General features: G+C 41.0%; 1 protein-coding gene across 3 annotated transcripts in view; it reads left to right on the top strand.

Moving 5' to 3' along the window:
- CAPZB (capping actin protein of muscle Z-line subunit beta) overlaps positions 1 to 18,510 on the top strand; it is a 110,131-nt gene that overhangs the window by 49,639 nt on the left and 41,982 nt on the right. For all 3 annotated transcript variants that reach the window (XM_073316784.1, XM_073316785.1, XM_073316782.1), the window contains exon 3: positions 10,533 to 10,654. In XM_073316784.1, coding sequence (XP_073172885.1) covers positions 10,533 to 10,654 — 122 coding nt within the window. The remainder of the gene's footprint in view (positions 1 to 10,532; positions 10,655 to 18,510) is intronic.

The following is an 18,510-nucleotide window of genomic DNA, read 5'->3' as shown; positions in this document are numbered from 1 at the left end:
GGGTAGATAGTGTTACACCTTTGTCTGCTATATTGAAGAGCCCATTATTAAATATTTGTTTCCCATGAAGATACTTAGAGCTTGTAATAGTCACCCCTTACCCTTGTCTTTGTCAGACTCAAGCTAAATACACAGAGTTCCTTATCACTATAAGGCATGCTATTAAATCCTTCTTAGGGCCCTACCAAATTCCCCGTCATGAAAAACACATCACAGACCGTGAAATCTGTTCTTTTGTGTGCTTTTACCCTATGCTATACAGATTTCACAGGGGAAGAACAGCATTTCTCAAATTAGGGGTCCTGACCCAAAATATAGAGGTAAAATACCCTCTACTTTTACTTGAGGTTCCCTTATTTGTTCATCCAAGGCATTGCATTAGCCCTTTTGGCCTCGGCAAGTGAATAGGTGGTTACCTGAATATCTGGAGAGGGCGGAATGTTAAACATTCTGTGACACCTGATGAGCCCTTTGAAAAACAGAACTGCATTGCTGATGGCAGAGTGGATTCAAAAGTGAGATCTCACTTCCAGTGCCTCAGCCTCTCATTGGAAGCTCTTGTTCAGCTGATCATCCACCATGACCCGCAAAACTTGGTGTCACTTGCTTCCCAGGATAGTCTCCCATTGTATCCATATGGCCTACATATTTTCTTCCTATATGTGTATATTTACTTTTAGCTACATTAAAACACATTGTTTGCTTGTGCCCTGCTTACTAAGTGACCCAGGTTACTATACCAGTGGCCTGTCCTCCATCCTTATTTACTCCTCACCCAATTTTTGTGTCCTCTGCGAACTTTCAGTGACTTTTTTTCCCCTGCTCATTAACAGAAATTTTAAATAGCATAGGGCAAGAGTAGATTCCTGTGGGATTGCAGCAGAAACACTCATTCAGTGATTCCCTGCTTACTTACATTTTGGAACCTATCAGTTAGCTGGCTTTTAATGTATTTAACGTTTGCTATGTTAATTTTATCTTTCTAGTTTTTAATCAAAATGCCATGTGGCACCAAGTCAAATGCCTTACAGAAGACAACATTAGATCAATACTATTGCCCTTATCAACCAAATTTGTAATGTAATAAAAATCAAGCTGTTACACTGTGATTGCTCATCGGATGTGTAACTGGTATAAAGGCCTTCACCTGTAGGCTATTGGTCAAAATCTAGGGCCGGTTGGGGCCTGCCAGATGGCAACTTTCAGCTATTCAGTGGGTTACGTGGAATGAGGTGGTGCTTCAACAACTATCACTATGTTGCCAGTCACAGGAAAAAGGCCAAGGATTTTATGGGTATGAAGAGTAACCTACCATAACGCATTAAATGTGGACCCTAGAGATTAGAATTGAGGTCTATTTTCAGTGCTCTGCAAATAACCTAAGTGTCACACTGCCTATGATGTACCTCTTATGCACTGAGCAACTTTTAATCAGGTCTGCGGAGTTGTCAGACTAGCACCTTTCTGTGGTAGTAAATTCATTTTTATATATATAGCAGTTTTAAATTTAACATAGACCCTTCCAACCCACCTCATATGTATAAAGGTGTGCTGTTGCAAATATAATTTACATCTGAGTCTTGAGCCTCAAAGTCCATTTGAGTCTCACTTAATAAACAAAGCTTGTGTCGAATTTGTGAGCATGGACATATGATGGATCAAGTTAAGGTTGAGCAGCATATGTGGATTTGGGGGAGTGACTTTAGTGGTGGTTTGTAAGCACAATATGAGTGGAGCCAGGCTTCCTTTTTAAGTTTCCGCAACATCCGTTAAGCTATGTCTGTGTTCTGCTGGAACAGGAAATTCTAAGGCTGCAGAATGACTCAGTAGAATTATAATGAAATTTTATTAGATGCTGGCCCAAAATGGAAGGAATGCAGTCTGAACTGGGTGGCATGCCAAAATGATCACTGTTATGAAAGTGCTGGCTAAGTGTTGGCTGTTTTTTGTATTCAAGTGGTTTTCTGATTGACGTTGACAATCTTTTTTTCACTTCCATACAGTGACATAAGTCTTATAAGAATTCAAATAAAAATAACAGCCTTAAAGACTTAAATATAATTAAAATGTTTTGTTTTTAAATTTGGGGATGTTTGCTTTTTATTTAAAAAGCTGCATGCATCTTACGTCTCTGCAGACACCTGTATGTTGTAGAGTCTAATGCAAAGGGCAGACAGGTCCAAGTGCATAGTCTACTGTTTTTCTGAAACTCGGTCAAGCTGGAGCTATGCGTACTTTAATGAGCCTTCCTTTCCAGCTCTCGTCCTTGGGCAAAATTCATCGGACCTTAAACATCACCAAATTTTGTACATACTTTCCAAAATGAGGTTACTGGAGGGCTGGTGCACATTGTAATTTGTTCTTTAAGTATGGACAGGCATGCTATTTATATGCAAATTAACATCGCATAGCATTAGGACAAAATTAAGCTCTAGTAGCAACCTAGCCCCACCGAGATTGCAAACTTAATATTTCAGATGAATATCTGTGTTGTTGAATACATCCTTAGTACATAAGGGGGAGAATTCTACTGTCATGCACATCCAACTCCACTAGAAATTGCCTGGGTATATCACAGGACAAACTTGGGGCCTATATATATAATGTCAGAGTTTAACTCTTGTATTCCATCAATACACAAGCATGCTCGCGCTCTCTCTCTCTCTCCTTTTGTTTTTGTTTTTAAAGTTAGATCGTATCTAGATATAAAATCTGCTCTTGACCTTTTAATTCTTGATTATGCAGGTGATTCTGTTGGTCAAGCAGTGTATCAGAAAGAACAATTATTAGGCTGACTGGCTGCTATAGAAGGTATACGATTTCAGCCTGGACACAGGTGATCACTTGTACTGCTGATATGAAAATGGTTAACTTAATTAAAACTCTGTCCAAATACCTGGCTCACTAACTCAATGAAGAATACTATTACACAGAAGACAATAGAATCCTTGTTCAACCAACATGCACTATAATGTGGTGGTCTCATTTTCATTCAGTTTCTTTCCTTTATACTACTCATTCATTGTATATCTACTTTTAAAAAAAAAAAAAAGTACCACCACTTCATTCCATGGTACATGCTTGTGAATAGCCATGCCATTTAAGCCCCATTTGAACAACTGAATTTGGGCCCTGGAGACTTGCCTTTTCGTGTTTTTTTTTAAATTTACTTTGGGGGTGGTCTCATACACCAACATGTGAAGGAGCAGTCATACCTATTTGAATGCCTATCTGCAGAAGTGAAGACATCTTGGGAGCCTCAAACAGTGCAGAGGAAGCCAAACTTAAATTTTAATTGTGATCATTGGGCCCAGGGTAGGAAGATAGGATTACATACTCAACTCAGTCCTTGGCAGAACTTCTTTGGTTATAAATGGGGAAGTTTGCAAAAGATAAAGGGTACAGTATGACCTGTATGTAGAAACTAAATTTAGTTTGTCTCCCTTCAGCGTCACTAATTGTGGAAAATAAGATCACCTTTTGGTATCAGACACTATTTTTGCCTTTTGATTCTCTGCCTTTCCCCTTTCTCTTGGTCTTTACCTCTTCCTTGTGAGCGTCCCACTTTCTTCTCCATCTCCTTCCTTGTAACAACAATACCAGTTCCCTCCGCTTGAGTTTTGATCCCACCTACTTTCCCCGACCGTCTGCTGAAATGATACTTAGTATCATCGGGTTTTCTAGTTAATAACCCAGTAAAATGAATAGAGGGTATAGGTAAGGGGGTTCTCATAGCACAGAACCAGTGATTCAGGTTGTCTGTAAATTCCTGATGACAGACTGGTTAACCTTCCAGTGCAAGTTGTTTCTTTGCAATCATGAGGCTTGGAAACTTTCTATTTAACTGAAAACTTATTCCACGCAATCTCAATATGCACTGTCATATAAGTGCATGGCGCGGGCCGGGCTGGGTATTTGACAGTCTTAAAGTGGGAGCGGAGGAGGAAGAGATTTAATGAAAGGTGCTTTTTTTGGTATAAAATACTAACCCAAAGATTAAATTATTGCTGTATTTATTTAGTGTCTGTCCTTGGTGTGTTACATTTAGCATCTTATATTGTTAAAGGTACTGCTAGTCTGAACTCTGCAGAAGACTCACGCCTATTGGAATACTCCATTCCTAGTACACGTGTTGCTGAAGCATTTAAAGCTACAAATAACTTGTACAGACAGCTTTGAAACACCACTTTCACAATATAAGCAGCTCCACAACATGGACTGTGAAGGCCAATGTGTTAAGTATGCCTGGAACCCTTTCTGAGAAAAATAGCGTAGCAGTTGTTACATAGTTGATGTAATAAATACTTTAAAACGCCCCGTTGGGTGTCTGGGCCACACTTAAGAGTCTTGTTAATTGAACAAGAATAATACATTGCCCTTGTGTAACCCCTTCAGCGAGGTATCTCAGATCTTTTATAAACATCACTGCATTAAATCTCTCAACTTTCTTCTGGAGTAGAAAAGTGTCATTTTATTCCTAGGGAAATTGAGGCATAAATTTCCCTGCCTAAGTCACTTTGGAAGTCTGTGCCAGAAAAAGGGACAGAATCCAGTAAGTGCATCATTGCAATTGATTACCCATTACAGCTTGCAGAATAATTCCTACCACAATACATCTAAGGAAGATGAAAAGATTGCAATTCTTATCAACACTTAAGCTATTGTGATTATCTGTAGATGACATACGCTTGAGTCAGACAATGCAACCTCACGGAAGTGCAGAAATGGTTTGATTTCAACCAGAAAGATGGGAAATGCTGACTAAAAATTGAGCCTGCCTGTCCAGTTGTGCAGGTAGTATTGCAAATAATCTCCAAGTGTGGATGACGCTGCCCATGTAGCTCTTAAGGGAAATACTGTCCGTAACACTTGACTACTGAATTTTTCTGCCTTTTTCAGGATTTAAATTAGCTTCTTAATACTGCTTTTAAGACTTTTGTGAGATGTGAATTTATTATAAACTTTTTTTAATCGCCCTCAAAGGGCTTTAGGCACTAAAGTAAACCTCACAGCACGATTGTGAGGTCATCATTATCCTATTTGACAGGTGGGTAAACTGGGGGACTTAAAGGAATGCCATCTTTAATCAAAAAGAACAGGAGGACTTGTGGTACCTTAGAGACTAATCAATTTATTTGAGCAAAAGCTTTCGTGAGCTACAGCTCACTTCATCGGATGCATGCAGTGGTGAGCTGTAGCTCACGAAAGCTTATACTCAAATAAATTGGTTAGTCTCTAAGGTGCCACAAGTCTTCCTTTTCTTTTTGCGGATACAGACTAACACGGCTGCTACTCTGAAACCTATCTTTAATCAGTTTCTTTGGAGTTAAGTCGTTGATTGTCCTGCAATTGTCCCTGAAAGCGCTGCGTTGTATTTTTTTTTTTTTTTTTTAAATAGTTAATAGTTGCCATAGTATCTGAGCGCCAACTGGGTGCTTTAGGTGATATGACTAATATCTGTCATGTGGCGGTTTGTTCTTTCGTCTTCTCTTTGAAGGGAGAAGGGTGTACAGTGGAGCATCTTGTTTTGGTGGGGGTTTTATTTGTATACTAATTGCTATGTATCTATTAGAGAAAGCAATGTCAAAGGAATGCACCTTGCACTTCAGAGTGAAGGTGGTGTGGTTTGTGATGGCCCATAATTTCTGGGGAAGTTCTTTTCCCTTCTCGGTCTGGTCCCAGAGAAAGTTCTGTCTCCTGTACAGATGAGCTCTAGATGCTTATTGTGGGGTAGTGGTCACCAACCCATTGATTGTGATCAACTGGTCGATCCTGGGGACTCTCTCCTGGTTGATCGCAATCTTCGGGGGTGTAGCGTGGCTGCTGCTAAGGCAGGCTCCTTGCCTGCCATGGCCCCACACCGCTCCCGGAAGCGGCCAGCACGCCCCTAGGGAAGGGGTCTCTGCGTGCTGCTCCTGCCTGCAAGCAGTGTCCCCACAGCTCCCATTGGGAATGGGGAACTGTGGCCAAAGGGAGCTTTGGGGGCAGTGCCTGCAGAGAGGGGCAGTGCGCAGAGCCACATGCGCCCCACACGCCTCCCAGGGGCCGCAGAGTTGGTTGGCCTCTTCCCGGAGTGGCGTAGGGCTGGGGCAGGCAGGAAGCCTGCCTTAGCCTTGCTGTGCCACTGACCGGGAGCTGCCCATGGTAAGTGCTGCCCAGTAGGAGGCTGCACCCCAAGTCCCTGCCCACAGCCTCCTCCCAGAGCCAGCACCCAATGGGCAAGTGACCGCAGTAAGTGCTGCCTGGTGGGAGGCCGCACTCCAAGCCCCCTCCTGCACCCTGAATTGCCTCCTGCACCCCAAGCCCCTGCCCTGAGCCCCCTCCCAGAGCCAGCACCCCATATCCCCTCCTGCATCCCCAGCCCGGAGCCCCTTCCTGCGCCCCACCAGCCTTACACAGCTTGTAACTGTCACCCCCTTCTGCACCCCTGCCCCAGGCTCAGCTGGGAGCCTCCTCCTACACTGTTAACTCCTTGGCCCCAGCCCAGAGCCCGCCCGCCCTCCCTCACGAACCCCAGCCCCTTGCCCCAGCCTGGTGAAAGTTGCGGGGGGGAAGAGAGCAGGGGATGGAGTGGGCAGGGCCTTGGGGAAGAGGTGGGGTAGATCCTTGGTTGCCCTCACGTTTAAAAAGTGACCTTGAGCTTAAAAAGGTTGGGGACCGCTATCGTAGAGCGTTCCGTTGAGCCAGAGGAGAAAAGTTTTTGACCATTGTATTGATCCCAGAGCTCTAGGCAGCCTTTTCGTTAAGGTTGTGCCCTTATGTGGATACAGTCTCACTGCTGTATTTCAGAGTAACAGCCGTGTTAGTGTGTATTCGCAAAAAGAAAAGGAGGACTTGTGGCACCTTAGAGACTAACCAATTTATTAGAGCATAAGCTTTCGTGAGCTACAGCTCACTTCTTCAGATGCATATCGTGGAAACTGCAGCAGGCTTTATATATACACAGAGAATATGAAACAATACCTATTCCCACCCCACTGTCCTGCTGGTAATAGCTTATCTAAAGTGATTTCCAGCACAAATCCAGGTTTCATATTCTCTGTGTATATATAAAGCCTGCTGCAGTTTCCACGATATGCATCTGAAGAAGTGAGCTGTAGCTCACGAAAGCTTATGCTCTAATAAATTGGTTAGTCTCTAAGGTGCCACAAGTCCTCCTTTTCTTTCTGCTGTATTTGTGTTCTTGTTTTCTGGCAGAGGTAAGCCAGGTTGCCTAAACCATCTCATGAATACAGCGAAATTGCCATCACATCTTCTCTTATGCTGATTTTGCAAGGGGAATCCAGGTGGCTACGTAGCAACTTTTTTGCAGTGGAATTGACTCAATCTGCTGTGTCCTTTTTAAAACAAAGTTCAGTTTTGCCTGATGAAGAATAGTAAAGAGACCTCTGCTGGTCTTCTACTGCACTTGCATTGTAGGGCTTTTTCCAAACAAAAGTGATAGGAACAGAAGTGGATTGGAATTGGAGTCTGGGAAGAGCGCCACTCTTCTCCCAATCATGTTTTCATCGTTATTACTCATCTAAATGGGCAACAAAATGAACAGCGTGTTTCTAGATTCTCATCTCTCTGGGATGGGCACTTGGCCATAAAGCAGATCAGAAGATGGAATGTATTCAGCTGGCCAGTTTTAGGAGGTAGAGGGAGTATAGTTCCTGAAGACAAAGGCATTTTGGATCGTATTGTACATGTGTCTGAAATTGCTGCGTATTTTGCTGAAGAGTTCATCTCAAGTTGCTCTCTGCCTGAATAACGATTGTAAAACTAATAGCTAATGGAAAAGAGGAGGAAGAGACAAAGTAGAACCAGATGGGCGAATGTACACAAATACATCATTTCACGTAGTTTGTGGTATGACACTTCTGATTTGTATCTCCTTTGTATGATCAACTCAGAGTACTGGATTTGTCCAATTTTGGAAAAAGGAAAGTTTCTTCTAGAAAATGCTCACTACTTTTTTACTCCTGTGTTTAAACACACGCTCTTTAACTTGCAATTTTGAGCCCCTTGTCCCCTAGAAGTAGCTGAGTCTCCTAGCTTGAACCTTTGTATATCCCATATCGCAGAACTTGACCAAGGCACTTGACTGCTGGGATTAAATACTCTGCCTGCTTATGGGGAGAGGTGATACAGTCCCATTGAGAGCATGGCAATTTCATAACCTCTAGGTAATTTGTACATGGTGCCCAGTAGAGCTTGTTGGATTTACTTCGTCCCCTGAATTTCTACAGGAAATTTATTTAAAAAGAAAAATGGAATCCATTTTGTGTTTAACTTGGCAAGCTACATAGATAAATCACCTAACTAAGGCCCCTACACCAAGCGGGCTTACAGCTGATCTTCTGTCTCCTACAGTAGCGAGCAGCTGCTGACACTCAGATCTAAAATTTAAGGAAATATCCTATAAGCCATTTAAATTCATTGGGAAACATTCTCTAATATAATGCTGCTATTTGAACCCTTGACTCAAATATCAAAAGCTAATAGGCAATAATATAGCTAAATAGCTCCCACAACTTCCATACGTTAGCTATGTCAAACCACAGATCCTTCGCAGTAGGAAAACAGGTGTTTGCTACAGCTGGGATTTTCAAAGCAGCTAGGTTCCCAACTCCCTTGGTTTCCTTTAAAAATCCCAGCCTACTTCTTTTAGGTGCATCTTTCAAAACTTTTTGAATCCTATGGGTAGCAGTTTGAAAGACATTTAGGTCAGCTAACTTTTAATGAAGTTTGAGCTAACTGTAAAATTCTAATACCTCTACAAATGGAAAAGCCAAGATGATTTCACATTATACGGGCAATATAGCATGATACTGCTAGAGCAAGTCATTCTTCTGTTACTTTATTTGCTTGCACTGCTGTTCTGTTATTCTTAAGGGCATGGGAAGCGTGTACTAACCCAACATGAATGTCATTATTTTCCTGTCAGTGCAGCAGCCGCAATGACACTTCCATTTACCATTTCATTGTCTATAGATGTCAACATAAGGTATTTTAAGACTTGCTGATGTCTTCCCTTCTAATGATTATAATACAGTACTATCAGAGCATACTAAAACGTTGCAATCTTGGTTTAAAACCACTTCATGAATTTAATGTAGGTGCACCTAACTCCCCTCTCCACATATTGATACATGTTTTATATGACAGCCAAGACGGGTCTGATTTTTAACCTGTATAATCTCCTGTTGCTAATGTGCCTGTCAGCTTTTTTTTTTTTTAAAGCCATTTGTTTGATCAATGTTTTAAATTTATCCTGTCTGGGATACTATCAGAAGATTACATGTAATTATCAGTTTACATAGTGATTTCATGCCAGCATGAAATTGCATATTTATATTTTAGCATTAATGTTCATTTAAGTGTGTACATAAGGGAGAAGAAATAATAGCAGAATCTTAAAACAAACACGCACCTCAGATCTCTCCAAACAACCAAAATCTTGTCTATTTTAATTATATGTGTGACACCAAACAGTATTTACATCTAAATGTTATCTTTTTGTCTGTCTCTTAAATTCTAGAACTCCCTCTTTTCCCCCCTGGTGAAATGAAAAATACACCAGTTGTGTTTAATAGTGGCTCTAGGAAGTGTTTTAATAGTTAGCCACCAGACTGAATATGGCACACTCTAGCGTGACAAATAGCTATTCTAAACTGTGTACAGGGGAGATGGAGTTGGTGTACTGAGGAAACTACTCGAGTGGGCAGATGCTATTCTAAATTTGGAAAAGCCTGCAGCAGAGGGAAGGTTGATATTGCTTGTGTGGCTCATGTCAGCTTTTGTGCTAGAGACCAGGGGAGAGAACTTGCTCGCTTACTTGTGCTGAGGCTTACACCAGCTTTGTGCTGCAAAATGTCATTACATCTTCCCTGCAGTATGTCAAAAATTCTTTGCCATGTTCTATTTAGATGTTGATTTGTTCATTTCTCCAGATAAAGCACAGGGTGGCAACTGGGATTATGGATCCATTTAAAAGCTACCTGTGTAGCAGATATATTTTGATATTTTTTTATTAGCCAGCATACTAATGTTTGGCAGGCTGCCTGGAAAATATGCTAAACTCAACCCAGAGCAGGAGCCTCTGAAAAATAAGTCCTAGTGCATGGACAGCTTATTCTCTTAGCAGCTCTCTGGTTTCCACTCCATTATAAATATTTACCTTTATTCATCAGTTCTCAACAATCTCTTCACTGGTCTTTGTTGGCAAGAAACTAACACTGAGAATGTATGTATTTAAATTTAGTAGACCGTACTAGTGGCTGGATAATGAAGTCTGAAATTATTTGGGGGGGGGGGCAGAAAAGGGAGAAATAGGGTAGAAAAAATCATAAGTGCAACTTCTTGGGGGCAAGTTCAGAATAAATAGATTTTAGAAAACAATTTAGGCTTTTTTTTTAAACAGTGTGGAGGTGGGATATTAAGTGGTAAAGTTTAAAAGTTTGTCCACAAATCACACAACCTGTATTTAGTAGAGAAACCGACCCCTTTTAATCTTAATGTTTGCCCCCCTCATCTTCTTTTATTATTAGGTCCCAAGCCTCTGTGAAGATCTCCTGTCTTCTGTTGACCAGCCGTTGAAGATTGCTCGAGATAAAGTGGTGGGAAAGGACTATCTATTGTGTGACTACAACAGAGATGGAGACTCGTATAGGTGAGCTCATATCCCAGGAATGCAGCTGATCTCACGGAAGGATCGCAGTGCAAATCATTACTAAAAGACAGCATCACTTTCCCTTCCTCCTCTTGTTTTTGAGCAAAGCTGAGCTGAGATTGACCTCAACTTGCTAATGAAGAGCTTGATTCTGCCACCTTTGTTAGACAATACCTTACTATATAAGTAGTCCCAATAGAACCAGTGGAACCATGTAAGGTGTTGTCCAACACGAGTAAGAGTGTCAGAATCAATCCCTAACATCTCCTGCCCCTCTACTCAGCACTAGAAGACCACTGAGTTAATCTTCCAAGAACCTGGCAATATTGCCATTAGTCTGATATCTTTTGTGGGGGAGTGGGAGAGCCACTACATACTGTGTGGTAGGAATGAGACCCATTTTAGCACAGATGATGCACTAGGTTGGTTGCTTCTGAGTCACTGGAATCTATACTGTGGCCTTAGTTGATTCACTGAAGTTCGTGGGGCTGGTCACATGTTCAAGAATCTTGCTGAATTGGGATGGATGCGAAGGGGATTCCTCTGGGCTCTGTACTTTTTTATCATCCAGTTCTGTTTTAGAGGATTAACACCAGAGCTGGCCATCTAAGGGGACTCTACTTATGCTGTCTGTAGGTGATACATTGTGGTCTCCAGGATGGAAAATCTCTGGAGTAGAGGACCGTGGGAGAAATTGATGATGGCACTCAAAACAAAATAGTCTATTCTTACAGCTCTAGGTGAGCCTCCATCCTAGAAAGGAAACTTTGAATGGCATTTTCAAAGGGGACAAATGTTATTTGGGCACCTAACATTAATAGCTCACTTTGAAAATCCCACCCTAAGTTTTCAGTAGAGGAATACTGCTAAAAATATCTATTCCCCATAGCTAATGTGCATTGTGGACTAACTACTTAGATATTCCGTAATATGCAGAGGAGAGATTTGTGCAGAATGATTGTGCAGAAAACTCTCTTGTTTAGGAGGGTTTGTGATTATGACTTATACCCAGATCTGTGTACCCATACTGATCCAGGTTCTCCCCTCATTCATTTTGGGTTTTATTTTAATCTTTTTACAATTGTTCTTTAAATTTTGGTTTTAATGCTTTCAGATGAAGATCCTCTGCTCTAAATTTCAACCAGGAGTAAATGGTGCCAGCAGTACAAACCGGTGACTGGAGGGTCACAATGGAAATATTTGCAGAGCCTTAAATTGAAATTGTTTCCTTTCATCCAATACCTACTTCCTTCTAATGGTTGTAATAATAGTGGCATAGTCCCAAAGATTTTATTAAGAGACTCAACCTGTGCTCCAGAAAGTTTTGTGAATGTTAAATTGCCTACTGTTTACTCTTCTCTTACATGGGAGTACTAAACTACTACGTAATGGCCATAATTAATCTTTCTGTCCCAGGTTAGCAAAACAAAGCCCTTTTACCTCTGTCACTGAGTATGTATATATTCTGGGTTGTGATGAGAAAGGGTTCCATTCCAAGGTTCTGGCTTCCATTGTTACTTTAAAGTAACAGCTCACATTCTTTAGTGGTGACAACTGAAAATGTTTCGCAGTAGTTCAGGCATGCCTTGCTTAAAAAGTAACACGAAGAGGTGGCTTCCACTTACTTGCTTAGAATGGTCCAAGAATTCCATTCCAAGATGAACTTTCAGAAAACAGCCTTTTTTGGGGGGGAGCGGGGCGGGGATTGACTTTTCCCAAGAATGGACAGTGTATCTAGTGGTAGTAAGAGACTTGGAATCACAGGTTTTCTTCCAGTTTTGAGATTGACCTACTTTGAACAAATTAATTTTTGTGTCTGTTTATCCATTTATATGGAATTATAATCAGAGCCGTCCCTGGGGTACGGCGAATCGGGTCGACTGCTCCGGGCCCTGCTCTTTGGGGGGCCCGGCCAGCCAGTGTGATTGGCCGGTGCGGTTGGTCCTGGAAGTGATGGGTGGGTCCTGAAAGTGATGGATTTGTCACTTCTACCCCAGGCCCCCCTACGGAGGTCCCTGATTATAATACTAGGTCTTTCATAAGCACTTCAAGATCCATGTAAAGATGTGACATATATGCAAAGTATTATCCTAACTACAGATGATGGATGTGGAGAATATATTGAGGCCCTTTTATTTTGGGGGTTGAGGGGTGGAAGGGAGGTTGGGAAATTGCAGATTGGATGCGAAGTTGTGTAAGTAGCCTTGTCTGAATTGCAGAGGTTGCATAAATTGTAGTGAATTGTTTAGATGTTCTCTATGACAGGAAGCCAAGAAAGAAAGAACCTTCTAAGATGAAGTGTTCATTGGAGTTCCATGAGATATTGCTGCAACAGAGATGATATGCTCAGGCCAACAAAGAGGGTCTGGAAACTTTTGAAAAACTCCAGGATGTTAATTGGTTTCTGTATCCAAAGTTGGTCAGTACCCAAAGTATGTTTGCATTTCCTTTGCCCAACTGGTACCCTAAGGAAGCTGGCTGAGGTCAGTATGGGCAGGGGGAGAACTAAAAGCCATGAGAGGAGGTTAGAGAAGCATTTCATTTCTAGATTGCTGATTGGAAGTGGTTACGTTCTGATGTTTGGCCTAAGTAAAGCAAGCTTGTAGTCTCTCCTCACTTCCAGAAGGAGACATTCGTATCCATTCAGGGCAACTGCACCTGTATTCCCCCTTTGTGGTTCACCAAGGACACCCACGGTAGACTCACAAATCCTTAACTGTCTCCTCTCTTGGCAGAGCCCTGTGTGTGTCTTCCTCCTGACCAGAGCTTTTCCAGGCTGTGTTTTATTCCCAGTAACTCAGGCTACCCAAACAGGCCAGTATCTGCACTTTGCTTTCTCTTAGAAGGCTATAAAACAACATGATTGCCAGTCATCATAAGTTACCACATAACCATAAACAAGCACGTTTCTTCTTAAGGTAAAGGCATTACAGAGAAATCCTATAAAAACAATAAGTTCCTATACACATGCCAAAAACTTACAAGAGGTCATCAGTCAGTCTTATGGGGCCTCAGTAGGCCAGAGTCTGTCCAACCATTCCCAGGAAGGATTGCTCATGCCCCCGCACTCATCCTTGGACAGAAGGTTCTGTCCATTTGCTGGATCAGAAAGAAGGCCCTGAGTCAGCTTAAACTTCAGCTATTTATCCAAAAGTCCTTTCTTTGTCTGTTGGTCTCTGGAGAATCCAGTTTGAACTAATGTATGTGAGCCAGTGGTGGTATATCTGTGGAGGTGTTAAAACCTAAGTGAATTTGCTTAATCACCTCCCACTGTTCTTTGCATCTGGAGGAGCTGTGGTCAACCTCCCCATGGAATTACATGCAATCTCTGGCCCACAGTGGTGTATAAAAATAGTACAGTAAAATCTCGCAAAGATGTTGCAGGAAATTGCTATATCTGTCATATGCCACACTGGCATCTTCTCTGGCAGCCTCAAAATAAAAGGGGATTAGATCATGGAGACTGCACTTCCCTATTCCCTCCAAGAGGTCCTTCCTCATCAGAGTTGATGCATGTTGGCAGGGCATATGGAAAGCTGGCAATGCTTGTTGTGCTGCATCTGTGCCATGGGTAGAGAACTTCAGTCTTCAAGATGCAGCCAAGCATCTTTCACTATCCCTAAAATTAAATGGGCACTGTTCACTTGAAAATGACACTTGTGTGACAATATTGTACCTGCTCCAATTACTTGAAAGACCTGAGATTTTGGTAACTGAAAGGCACTAGAGAAAAACATTTTTCTCCCCGTTATTTTGTGTGTGTTTAATTTGTGCATTTGGCAGTCCTTTCTACAAGGTCAACTTCATTATTTTCTCTGTATAATTACTCAGATTATCTCCCTTGCTGAAAAGATCCCTTTATAAATAACTAAAGTGGAGTAGAAAAAGAATTACAGTTTTTCTAAATGGATTTTTAGAAAAAACTTGAGACTTTAAAAAGTAATTTTAACTAATCGATATTCCATGTGACTAAAATTTTAATTAAATATGAAGAGGGAAATTAAAGTATCTTCTCCTTTTGGTGGTGATAGGGTTAGTGATTGGCTTTTTGTTTTGCTTATCCTATTGTGCTTCTGCTCTGGTAGCAGCTGCACATTCATATAGGCTTGTAGGCACTGATTTGCATTCTCCTGCAATGACAAAGGTGTCTGGGGGATATCAACTGGCACTGGAATCCAGAGCGTGAAGGCAGAGCTTTTTTGATATAAAACTTCAAGGTCTCTGACTTTCTCCACACACTTCCATCCTAAGTATGTTTGATCGTTTGCTTAAATGGAATCCTTATGGGGAGGCTGGTGCCAACAGCACAGTTTGAAACCTGTTAGCTGAAACAAAAAGCATTCTCTCTCAAGGAAATTAGAAGCCTGATTTTTGAAATCTAAGTGCTTTTGTCCATCTGTCTTTCTTCAAATAGTCTCCATTTAAGCTTTTAAATGTGTTCTGAGTGCTCTTCCACCAAAAACATTTTGGGTAGGGTTATGAATTTTTTTAGATAAAATTACTGCTGGCTCCAGCTGTAATAGGTTGAAAATGCCACGATCTACTAGCCAGAAAAAATGTAAGTTATAGGCTTCTCTTAAAAATTCCATTCCTGCAGTCTGCAAAAGAGATCTAATACTTGCAATTAAATCATACCCACCTGAAGGAAAATTGGAACACTTGCACAGAGATTGCCTGCTTCAGAGGCAAAATGAAGAGAATGTTGAAAGGCAGAAAATTAATTTTGTCCTGTCTTTTTAAATTTAAATGAAGCAGAGATACATGCTGCTTTTTCTTGCTCATATTTATTTGTGAAGTGTGTAAGTCCTAGGATATCTTTATGTAGTCATTTTATTTTTTTCATCTGGGAAGGTGAGTGAAATGAATAACTACCACTGCTACTTAGTGATGGTTACTGTTTTGCACGGGGCTCTGGTCACACACACATCCTCATTGGGCTGTGTGGCACAGGGGTCTGAAAAGGTGAAGCCTCTTTTGAAGAGTGGGGCCTTAATATTTATGAAGAATAAACAGAATATTTAGGAATCGGGAAGGAAGGGTTAATGGCCATGAAATAGCTAATCCATTATGTACAAGATTTCATGTTACAGGCTAACATCTGGAGAAAGAAGGCACAATTGATCTATAATAGATTGGGGTGCTTCTCCGTTCTAGGGCTGTATTTTATGATCAAGTATAAAGGTGAATGCAGGACAGTCTTCATTCTGTGGAATGTGTTGGTCCGGTTTAGTCCTTAGGCTGAGAGTCTAAGTGAACAATGTTACATAGAAATTCCAGGTGCCAAAAACTGGTTTTGCATCACAGATCTACAAATGTAGGATAAACACTTTTTTGCTGTCAGTGAAAATGTTATCAGTTTCACACTCACTAGTATCTTTGGTGTTACCCAACAAACAGCTGGGATGAAATGCATTGGGGAGTTTGCCATTCCTACAAAACAATCTTCAACCTTGACCCAGAAATGTGGATTACAATGGGCTATTCTGACCCAGTGATGCTAGGTGAGTTACAATTTGGACAGTTCTGATCAGATTTTGTTTGCAGGGAAATAGTCTATGGGCAAATTAATACTGCAGCATAGGAATCTATTGAATATAGACCTTTTGGATGATAGCAAGTCAGCCTCTAATATTTCTGTGCTGGTGCCTTTTCTTCCTGTTTGTTCCTATTTTTACAGTCTCTCTCGTGTCCATAAGCTTATGTAACATTTGGAAATAAAATGCTTTAGGACTTCTTGTTTATTGGCACTGCTTCTGTTTCTTGGATGAGATGAAAGCGCAGGCACTGGCCTTAGTCAAATTTTTAATTAGGAGTGTAGATAAAATTGTGTCTTATATATTGAAGGGGATAAAGAAGTTGAAACATCCATTCAGAGTTACAATTCCTTTATGGGCAAAGGTTTTGAAACATTTTCTTTTATTGGATGACATTGAACAAATCTTGTAGTAGGCGTGGGAGTAAACAATTCTTTAAATTTAGGACCTTTCTGACCCTCAGCTCTGCAAGAGAAGAGTTAAGTTCAGATTATTTTTAGCAATATTGGGTAACTCGTGTTTTAGGCAGGTTAAATAACTCTAACTGGAGGAATTGTATCTTGTTCAATCATTTGCCATGCTAATGCTTGTAGGTAGAGCCGAAGTGTTACTATTCCCATATCACAACATAATTAGGTTCAAAGGGAGCAGGTAACAAAAGCCCACCTGTAAGTATGAAAAAGGTGACCTTAAAAGAGAGTTAGATGTTTGGGAGGATGGAGAGAAACATGGAAAATTACTAACGGATCATAGGAGCAGCAAGGGGGGAATCTGCTCAACATTGTAGATATCTATGCTCAAGTACCAGGTGTATGGGGAATAAGCAGGAAGAACTGGAAGTATTAGTACATAATATCATGACTTAATTGGCATGGCAGAGACTTGGTGGGATAAGTCTCATGGCTGGAATATTGGTATAAAGGAGCATAGCTTGTTCAGGAAGGACAGGCAGGGTAAAAGGGGAGGAGGTGTTTTTACCTCAAAAATATACATTTGTTCTGAGGTTGAGAAGGAGATGGGAGGCAGACAAGTTGAGTCTCTAAGTAAGGATAATGGGGGTAAGAAATAGGGATGATATCTATAGTAGACTGCTACCATCACCACCAAATTGGAAGTAGAGTTGGATGAGGCATTTCTAGAATAAATAACAGAAATATCCAAAACACAAGACCTGGTAGTAAAGGGGGACTTTACTTTACTTTTTTCTAACAGCTGTCTGGCTAGTTAATAATATGTCAAAACATAAAATTTCCAATAAGTTCTTGGAATGTATTAGGGACAACTTTTTTGGAATAGGTAACCAGGGGGACAGCCATTTTAGACTTGACTCTGACCAACAGGAAGGGCCTGGGAAGTAATTGTCCCACCCTACTCAGTATGGGTGAGGCCTCAACTGGAGTACTGTGTCCAGTTCTGACCACCAAACTTTAAGAAAAATGTAGACAAATTGGAGAGAATCCAGGGGAGAGCAACAAAATGATAAAAGGTTTAGAAAACCTGACCTATAAGGAAAGATTTAAAAAACTAGGCATGTTTAGTCTTGAGAAAAGACTACTGAGCAGGGGGATCTGATAAGTCTTTAAGTATGTTAAGGGCTGTTATAGAGGATGGTGATCAGATGTTCTCCATGTCCGATGAAGATGGGGCAAGAAACAGTGAGCTTAATCTGCAGCAAGGGAGCTCTTGGATTAAGGAAAGACTTTCTAACTTTAAGGATAGTTAAACTCTGGAATAGGCTTCCAAGGGAGGGTGTGGATGGAGGTTGTCAGTGGATGTTTTAAAAAACAGGTTGGACAAACACTTGCCAAGGATGTTTTAGGTTTACTTGGTTCTGACGCGCCACAGAGTGCTAGACTTGATGGCTTCTCAAGGTCCCTTCCAGCCCTAAATTTCTATGATTCTATGCTGCATAGCTTCTATTTGGACGAGCAAGACCCCTTACTTCCTTGGATAATTATAAGTTAGTAAGGTTAATCCTATGTTGTTTCTTTCGCCACAAAAATTGTTTGATAACTTGATCCAGGAATTTTTATAATGGGGAAGGTTTGTAAGTAGCAGTCTTGCTGATAAGTTCATTTTAACTAAATGAACACTGCCCCATAATGAAGGCTGGAGACGCTGGTTGTTTATCAGGTCAGTCTGAATTTTGTTGAGTAGTGGTGGAGTGTTTAAAGATATTGTTTAGATTTACTGATATTACTCCTCGACATAAAAACTCTATAGGTGCCCACCATAACTGAAAATATTTTATTAGTGTCTGATTTTGTAAGGGTGCAGTTTTCAGTTAATTTTAAGACCACCCAGCTTCCCAAAAGAAAGGAG

This window comes from Lepidochelys kempii, chromosome 18 (assembly GCF_965140265.1).
Source record: "Lepidochelys kempii isolate rLepKem1 chromosome 18, rLepKem1.hap2, whole genome shotgun sequence".
Lineage (NCBI taxonomy): Eukaryota > Metazoa > Chordata > Testudines > Cheloniidae > Lepidochelys > Lepidochelys kempii.
Note: the sequence above shows the minus strand (reverse complement) of the source record. Positions and strands in the feature narration are given on the sequence as shown.